This window comes from Silene latifolia, chromosome 11 (assembly GCF_048544455.1).
Source record: "Silene latifolia isolate original U9 population chromosome 11, ASM4854445v1, whole genome shotgun sequence".
Taxonomy (NCBI): Eukaryota; Viridiplantae; Streptophyta; class Magnoliopsida; order Caryophyllales; family Caryophyllaceae; genus Silene; species Silene latifolia.
Genome location: NC_133536.1, coordinates 175321757 through 175331138, shown reverse-complemented (window position 1 = coordinate 175331138; position 9382 = coordinate 175321757). Strand labels below are relative to the sequence as shown.

General features: G+C 38.6%; 1 protein-coding gene and 1 pseudogene across 1 annotated transcript; both read left to right on the top strand.

Moving 5' to 3' along the window:
• The first annotated feature begins 657 nt into the window (after positions 1–657).
• Positions 658–1957, top strand: LOC141612096 (uncharacterized). Its single transcript, XM_074430808.1, has 4 exons — positions 658–1054; positions 1177–1267; positions 1372–1546; positions 1646–1957. The coding sequence occupies exons 1-4, from the start codon at positions 792–794 to the stop codon at positions 1753–1755; spliced, it is 639 nt and encodes a 212-aa protein (XP_074286909.1). The 5' UTR covers positions 658–791; the 3' UTR covers positions 1756–1957.
• A 1221-nt stretch (positions 1958–3178) lies between these two features.
• On the top strand, positions 3179–7097 carry LOC141612094 (mediator of RNA polymerase II transcription subunit 14-like; annotated as a pseudogene).
• Positions 7098–9382: the final 2285 nt, after the last annotated feature.

Sequence of the window (9382 nt, the reverse complement as noted above, 5' to 3'; positions counted from 1 at the left end):
TTTATACAATATCCGTATGACACAGTCATTTAAACTCGTCAAAGAAATACGATACTACAACAATGGTGAACATCTCCAGCGCATGCGCTAAGTCGACAACAACAGTGGCATCTTCGTGCAACCGGAGACAACAATAAAACACCACTGGTATGTTGTCGTACAAGCTAAACAACAATTACGATGGTGTGTCGTGCAAGGTAGATGATAGTTCCGTTGCCATATAGTGTTGGAATTAACGAAAGGTCCGCGACCCCTTAATTAGCGAGTTAATTGAAACAATCAATTACCGATGATGCAACAAATTGTCGGGTAATTACAAATTCAATTACCCTATTTCATTGATGTTTCGCCTACTAACCGTTTACAACAATTTAATTATATGAATTGAAAAGAGATGTGAGTAATTTAACTTAAATTGTTGTCAAATGACAAACTGTTAAAAAAAAAATCTGAATTTAATTCAGTAGCGTTAAATTTCTTTTCTTTTTTTTCTAAGAAAATAGGTTCTTAGTGATACAAAGAGCATTTTTGTGATTGTCTAATTTTAGAAGGATATTTTTGTAAATTACTCGGGCGATATAAGTAAAATTCAGGCGACAAAAAGAAAAAGCGTTAATTTCTCGGTCCGGATCAACATTTGCTCATTCCTAAATTCAAATTTGGACCATATAAAAGCAGTGCAAATAAAAAGGGAGTAAGATACAAATAGAATAAAGGCGGGAGAGAGAAATCGAAAACCCTAATTCCCCAAATTTGGCGGAAAAAAAAGGAAGGATTCGTCGGAAGAAGAAATGATGGGGAATGAGATAGGAAAGGAGGGATGGAGTGCGGAGAGGCTTGAGGAACGTAGATTAAGATTTGAGAAGTTGAAGAAAACTAAAGCGAAGCGGAACGAGATGTTAAGGGTTGAAGCCAATTATGGGTTTAGGGTTGAAGATTTGGAACAGTTTCGATTTCGATACGGTTCTAACTTGTTTGGTGATGATTTTCTTCTCATTCCTGAGATGAAAAAACTAGCCTTCTACTTTTGTACTACTCGCCCTCTTATTATTAGGTACGTAATGTCGTCTGTAATTTCTGTTTCTTCTCAATTAGCTTATTAACATGTGCCCTTAGAAAAACCGTATTATTATTATGAAACTTGATCAATTTGGGGTGTTTATGAAACTTGATCAGGACGAAAGAAGTTTTATCCAGCTCCATGTTGCCAGAACCAGTTGATGATGCAGTAACGGCTTTAGCTTTCTTCAATACCAAGTTCTTTCATGTAATTCGCACCCTCCAACATCCCTTCGTTTCGTTTTATTTTTATTTTTATTTTTTTGCTTATTTTTGTCACTGATCGTGGGCTGTCTGCTGCTGCTGTTTTAGCGTTCCCCTTACCGGCTTAACCAAGTGGTTGGACACCAGACAACCCTTATTGATGCAACTATCTGGAAACATGTTAATTTCATGGCTACCCGCGAATATGGCACGTCTTTTCATAGTCTCTTCTTTGCCGAGATTTCCGGTTCCGGTGCTGTCACCTTCTGCTGCACTCTTGATGGTATTGAATTTGTTTACGCGCTTCTTTTTCTTGCTTATTTGCTTCCGACTATATCCAGAATGAATGGATGATTACCCTTGATTGATTGTTTTCCTCCAGAAAATACTTGTGTTGGTGGATGTCAGTTTTGTGGCGATGAGATTCGTCATCCCAACGATGGTGGGTTTCTCCATGGCTATGCACCCTCGCAGACCCAGGGGGGGTCCTAATCGGCGCTGCTGCTGCCGCCCTTGCTTTTTGTTAATGCCTAAGACGCGACTTGTGCACCAGCTATGATGCCAGTATGTGTGGTTTTGTTTTTTAAGGTTTTATAAATTGTATTCCAACAGTGGTATGTCACCTATGTATCTGTCTATGGGCTTTATAACTTCTCCCTTTTATAAAAATCACTACCTTCCCTTTCATTTCTATTCAGTTACTTTTTCGCATATGTTTCCATAAGATCGCTCCATTCTATTCTAGATTGGATTCAAAATAGGAAGCAATAAACTCACATAATAAATCCGACGTAATTGTATTCACTAATAATTTATCATTTTCTTTTTTTCCAAAAAACAAAATTGTTCCCCTTCAAATATTAAACATTGAGATGTACAGTTTTGAGTTTAAGACTTCATGAAATTACGGGATGGAAAAATGATGGTGAATCTAAGGGAGAAAGATAAGAGCGTAAACCGAAGTTTAGTGTAAGAAAGAATAGGCCCTTAGCTGATTTCATCCAATTCAATTTTGGATGAATGGAGTCGTGTAGACGCGGTTATTTGGACCTAATTTCATCCGGTCAAGTATTTTAGTTCAGTTATGACAATAAAAGTGGAAGTGAGGAAGTAACGCTTTAGCTGGTTTCATCCAGTTCAATTTGGAAAGGTGTAGTCGTTTAGCCAAGGTTATTTTGGACCTAATTTCAGTTCAGTCATTTCAGTTAAGTTCAGAAAACGGCCTTGGTTTTGTTTATACATTTGGTTCTATTGTGTTCCAATATACACACTTGCTTATTTTAAGTTACCCAAGGGGTGAAGAGTAGATGTTCACAACGATAATTTTGGGATATTTGAAGAAGGAACTGAGAACAGTAAAAGCGGGAGGGACGGACTAATAATTTTCACCGATTTCATCCTGTCCAATTTTGTGAAGGATTTGGTTCCGTTTAGACGGTTTTCAACTTTTCAATTCCGAAGAACAGGATATTGATTCAATTTTCACCCTACTTTATTATTATTTGGTTTCAATTACGGTGTTAGCAAGCAAGATGAAGCGTTCAACTCGGAGCTATGTGACTTGTACCTTAGGTCTGTTTTCTTTTATTACTCGTAGATATTTTCTATTGCTACTTCTAATTTCATTCCGTATCAAACATGTCAACTTCCATCTGTTTACGCAATTATTAATAAACATGTGAAAGGGAAACAAAGATGAGGTGACATAACGATAGTTGGAACTTGGAACGTTTTTCTGGCTTCAGTCTTCCCTTCAACGCTATTTTCATTTGTGTTTGCAGATTTCTGTCCTCAGTACTCCCTTCACTAAATGAAGATCTCACGGGCACTGAAGTTGATACTATCATCAAAATCAAAAACTCTCTTCGCATTGTTGATCCTGACGCTGCTAACGTGCATATTGAGGTATCTCTTTTACTTGTTGCTCTACTTCCGCCACTGCCATTGCTCAACTTGTTTGGCGTTTTGTGAAGTTTAAAGTAAACAAAGATTCCTAATGGCATAATTCAAGGAAATTGAAAGCTTCTGTTGCATACTTAGCTTATTTTAGGGGAGTCGGAACAAAGTTGAAAGATTGCTATGTAGTTGATTTTTGCTCGGTTCAATATTCCTTGAAACTTTTATTATAATCACAGTCCTTGTTTTCCTCAAAGATTGGTTTGGATGAAGTTTTGTAAGGCTGTTTTGTATTCAGATCCGGTAACCCTGTCAGATGATGGCAAGAATCCTAAGAAATGGAAATTTTCTGATATTCTGAATTTACGACCATCACTTCGAGGTTTTCTAGTGGATGGAGAGGCTCCTAAACGAAGAAGGTTGTTAGTTGCTCAACCGTCAGCATATTCACTAGTCTCATCATATAATTTTCCTAATGCTGAAAGTCGCAGTTATGGTGATCTTTTAGCTGAAGCAAACAGAGGAAATGCCCCTGCAGGTGCTTATATATCAGCGCTTCTTCATATTGTGAGACATTGCTCGCTTTGCATCAAACATGCCATGCTAACTACTCATATGGAGGCCTTGGACATTCCTTAGTTTGAAGAAACAGTCCCTAGAGCTTCATTTTTACACATTCGGGTCAAAATTCCTTCTTTTCTAGGAGATTCATGGCCGTACATTTGTTTGCGACTTGGGAAACCAGGAAAGTTGTGTTGGGATGTGAAGAATACTGAACATTAATGACAAACATTTTAGAGATCTGTGGGAACTTCAGAAGGGAGACAGTGATACGTCATAGGGAAGTGGGGTGCGAATAGCTAACACTTCTGATGCAGACTCCCACATTCATTACGATGGTGAAGGCGTCATCCTTAGCTATCAGTCCGTTGAAGCGGATAGTATCAAGAAGCTTGTGGCGGACATTCGTAGACTTTATAATGCTAGAATGTTTGCTCTTGGGATGTGTAAACTACTGGGTGTTAAGAGCAAAGATAAGATGGAAGAAAATGTAAACTCTGACGGTAAATCTGTTGGTGGATCCAAGGGCAGTGTTGATGGACCTCGCAGATTATCAGAGCAAATGAAAAAGGCATTTAAAAATGAAGCTGTTAGGCTCATGAGTGTGTGGTTTAGTTTCGGCCCCGGGGTCTTAGGACGTTTTGTTGTTGAGTGGGAATCTGGTAGAGAGGGATGTACCATGCATGTTATGCCAGATCAGCTATGGCCTCATACTAAGGTAGGTTGGCTTACTATCTCTGTGCCATACCACGGTTTGCCTCGTTTAAGTGCCACTTTATGCTAAATGAGCAATTTGTGGTTGCTTATTTTTTTCTTGTTCAGACTCTACTACACATTGTATCTTTGCATGATTTGGGAGATCTAATTAGGAAGTAAGTATTTACTGCTTGAAGGTTATAAGCTTCAAAGAACCGCAGCTTGAGTTCTTATGACCATTTTAGTTTTCTTTTTCCCCTTATATCTACGAAGGGCTGCCCTGTCAAAATTTTATGATGGGATTCAAGACATGAAGTCAGGTTGTATTGATTTTGATTTTGTACGTATTCACCAAGTACAGACGTACACCTTGTTTGCTCTTGCTATTTAACCGAGAAGTTCGTGGGAGCATTGTCTTAGGCTCGGGGTGAAGTTCGGCATTTTTGTTTGATCAGAGGAACTAGTTGATGGGTATAATAAAATTTTAATGGATACTTTTCCTAGATTATGTTTTTCTCTGCGAAATTTCTCATACTTATTTCATGTCTTTTATTTTGTTAGAGTAAACAAGTACGGAGTAATTTATTTTTATTTTGGTACATATAAACAAGTAATTTATTGACGACCATATTTTGCAAATGTTTATCCTGCTCGGACACTGGATTTTAAATAGATTTATTTGAGTGGTGTCTGAAGTTGTCTTGGAAACAAACCTCTTTCCCCCCGCTCCCTACCCTGCTATTTGTGGGAGGCTTTAATGACATTGTGGTAATGTTTGTGTCTGAAGCTGTTGGGGTTGTGGCATAGTAGATGGAAGTGTTTCTGTATTCCTAATCTGTCTGGTGCCTTATTTTTAAACTAACATGCATGATTATATGTTGTCCTAGGATCCTAGAATGACGGGTATCATTTAATTTGCAGTTTCTTGAAGACTTTATAAACGGAGGTGAAATGCAATCTCTGTTGGACTGCATTCGCCTTACAGCTGGACCTTTACATGCGTTAGCTGCTGCAACTAGACCTGCTCGGGCAGGTCAGACTGCAATCGGTCCAGGGGCTCTACAGTGTCAGCTTTATCCAAACAAGGAATCCATATTTTGGGTCAGGGAGTCCTCCAGGGAGAAATTACACCAAATATGACTGGTGCATCCACATCAGTAACAGCAGCAACTTCTCTCGGTAAGCAGGCCGGTGTTATGCTAGCTGCTGCTTCTGGATAAGGGGTTCGGGAATAGTACCAAGTTCGTTATTGCCAATCGATGTTTCTGTTGTTTTAAGGGGCCCTTAATGGATAAGAATCATCTACCGTAAACATTTTGCAGCTGATATGCGGTGCTTTGCTGGAGATCAGGTCTAGCTTCAACCGGCCACACCACCAAAGGGCGGTCCTTCAGTTGGAGGGTCATTACCCTGTCCACAGTTCAGGCCTTTCATCATGGAACACGTTGCGCAGGAATTGAAAGATTTAGAGCCTAATTTTGTCAATGGACGGCAAACTGTTGGTGTGCCAATGTCAAACAATCCTGCTTCCACGCAGCTTTAAATGGGAGCAAAGTTAATCTTTTGAGTACATCTGCACTGTCTAGGCCTGGAACCCAGGTTTCTGGCACGAACCGTGTTGGAAATACCTTTTCTGCAATCTGCACCTCCCACGGGACTATTTTGTTGGCTAAACTCATAATTTTTACCAAAATAGGCAGGCACCTGTTTCTGACTCTTTTACCGACTTTGAGCAACATAGCTTGATATAGCATACTCTTAAGTGTAAAAGAGTGCTATGTGAGATAGGGGTGTGATGGTTAAAGGGTGAGACTAGAGAGAGATAAAAGTAGAATTCGAATATAGGTAATCGAAAGGGAGGGTGGCAGAGGATAAGGTAAGGGGCAAAGTGTGAATAAATGTTTCTAATTTTCTTCCTTCTTTTTTCTGTAACTACTATGAAATCATGTCAGCAATCGTCCAAAATGTTGCAACTGAGTATCAAAGTAACAGAGGTTGATGACAATATTCATTAGGATCGGCCACACAACTCGGTTGATTTTGCACTGACTGTTGTCCTTGATTTGGCTCACATACCTCACATCAACGCGGTATGGAAGGAAGCCACGGAATTGATGATTGGGAAAAATGCAAACAGAGGGATGCTCGTTCCGTTGAAGTGCACGGTTGTCCTCTAGCCGATATATCCCAAGTTAGGTTGAGATTAGTTGCTGATTACGTTGAAAGAGCTTTGCATCTTTGCCTTCAAGGTCTAAGAGATACCGTTGCTGGACACGGGACATAAAGACTCAGATACAACTCTAAATCCATTTTTGTATTGACATCGTTGGAGAGAAAGGTTCAATCTAAGTGATGTAAGCTGTCACAACTAAGGAGATAGGCGGTTTCTCTATCCTTGACGAATTAGGTAATTACTTTTTGCAGGCTGAAGAAATCAAAATCATAGGTGGTGATTTTTTTTAACCCGTAATTTCAAGGTTTTACTGTTTGTATGTTGGTGAAGAAGTTAGTGTTACTTAATCTTGTACAGAGTAGACTGGAACTGTGTAAGGCTTCATCTTGGACACTTATTTTTTGTTGATTTGAAGTTCTGAACTAAACCCCCGGTCTGTCTCGGTCTTGTGATTTTTTTTTGTGATGAATGTGGAAAAAGGTAAAAATGTCGACCGATACCTTGTAAATATTTTGTCTGTGTTAATGAATTTTTGACACGTATTTCATTTGTATTTTTCTCATTTATTTTTTTTACAAACTCTTCCGAATTTGGTTATAGCATGGGCTGCTAGATTAACGATCAATTAACTCGGTTGAAAACTCATTTTAGACAAATGTCCCTAATGCTCCGACCTAAAAGAAAACAAACGTAAGGAAATATGTTTTTTTTGGTACTCTACGTAAGGAAAGATGTGAAACGATTCAAAACAAACTAGGGTGGTTGTAAGATGTATTATGTAATGACCTTTTTTTGTCAAAAATTCAAAAACCAAAATAATAACCTTACATTTCATCGACCACATTAATCAAAATCTACAAAAACTATACAATTTTCACCTAAATTCATTATCGCCGCCAAACCACCAACGATACAGCTGGGTTGTCTCTTTCGACAATGTTCTGCCCCCTATTTTTTGGGAAAAGCCACCATTATCCGTCAATACCTTCGTGGCGTAATTGGGAGGGGATTAATTGCAAAGGATAGAAAACACATGGAAATAGAGATATGCGAAATTTAATCAAACTATAATCCAGGAATTATTAGGACCCTTCACCTAGAAGGGCTATAACACGTCTCTCTCATTCATTGAATCCCTACTCAGACCATAACTCGATCACACTCATTTGGAAATCATCACGTGACAAGAAAACCTTTTTTTTTTAAAATTAGTGGCTGCACGTCGTGAATGAGTTATCGTCCGAGTTGGTCCGAGTTGGTTTTGACGACAAAAAAATAAAAATAAAATAAAAATAATAACCCCAGCGGACCCCGCCAATAGCGAGCGAGATCAGGGTCGATCACTAATTACACAAAATAGCCACATGACCCTCCCCATCCTCAAACCCTTAGCAGACCATCATTGTATTACTTAGGATATGATTATCAGCAAGACTCTCTTTAGTCTTAAGACTCTGCCATATAACTTTCCACTAAATTTTATTATTTTTCTTTATTGCTTAAACTCATCTCAGACCCCAGACTCTATACATTATCAGTCAGACTCACCCAGACTCTACTTTTTCACTTCATTTGAGAAAATGTGGGGTTTAAAAAAAAGGACAAAAATTAGTATAACACATAAGAGCAACTCATTGGATAGTTACCTTTGAAAGTGGGGTCAAGACTCATATAGAATCTTAAGTTGAGTTTTGGATTTCAAGACCCAACTTAAGATTTTCTCAAGATTAGGGTAGATTATTGGGAATCTTCAGTGAGTCTTGTCTCAAGACTTACCAAAATCTTATCTCAAGACTACCAATAATCTTAGCCTTATATTTACGAAAGACGGGTAAAACAAAAGCAGGTTCAATAAATTCACATGGTCGATCATTCATGCTAGTATTTTTCAGATAATGGAACTAGACCTGACAAAATGGGTCAACGGATCGGGTCAGGTCAGTTTAGGTCTCTCATTGATTTCGGGTTAATTCGGGTCGGGACGGGTCATTTCAGGTTTCGGGTCTGTTTCGGGTTTGTTGGTCGGGTCTGTTTCGGGTCAAGATGGTCGGGTTGTTTCAAATCGGGTAATTTTCGGGTCAATGGATAATAGAGAAATAGCCATTTCAAGTCTTTTCGGTTCAATTAGAGTTTTGTCGGGTCATTTTCGGGTTAGGTGGTTTCGAATCGGGTCATTTTTGTGTCGGGTCAGTTACGGGTCAAGAAAGCCCGGGTCATGTTCGGGTCGGGTCGGTTCAATTCGGGTCACATTCGGGTGATGTGGTTCGGGTCACTCCAGGTCTCGAGTCAGCCTTTTTAGATCAGGTCAATCGAGTCGGGTTACTTTTACCAGGTGTAAATGGAACCAGTGCTGGAAACAAGATTTCTTTTTTTTTTTGGACATGAAGAAAGTCGCCATGGTAAAATATTGAAACTCGCGACTCATGAGATTTGAACGTAGCTCATGAGTACCCCTATTTCATGCCTTCACTGAGTTATAGTGTTAAAAATTAAGTATGAAAATAGAGTAGGTCTTCTGATAGACGGTCTCTCAATAAATTTAGTGAGAGATTAATTACAAATTGATGAAAAAAGGGTACAAAAAGCAATAAAATAAGTACAAATACGGTAAAACGAGGTATTAATAAAAATGGTTTCACAAAATAATTATGAAAACATGTACCAAATAAATGAGACATTTTGAACTATAATTATTAATAATAAAAGGGGTACAAAAAGTAAATAAATGGGTATAACAAAAATGATGTCTCACTAACTTAGTGCGAGACCGTATCTCCAAAGTTTTAATGATAT

Coding starts and splice junctions, on each gene's coding strand:
- LOC141612096 (XM_074430808.1), top strand. CDS start 792: ATGATGGGGAATGAGATAGGAAAGGAGGGATGGAGTGCGGAGAGGCTT. Junction 1,055..1,176: donor ACTCGCCCTCTTATTATTAG/GTACGTAATGTC, acceptor AAACTTGATCAG/GACGAAAGAAGTTTTATCCA. Junction 1,268..1,371: donor TCAATACCAAGTTCTTTCAT/GTAATTCGCACC, acceptor CTGCTGTTTTAG/CGTTCCCCTTACCGGCTTAA.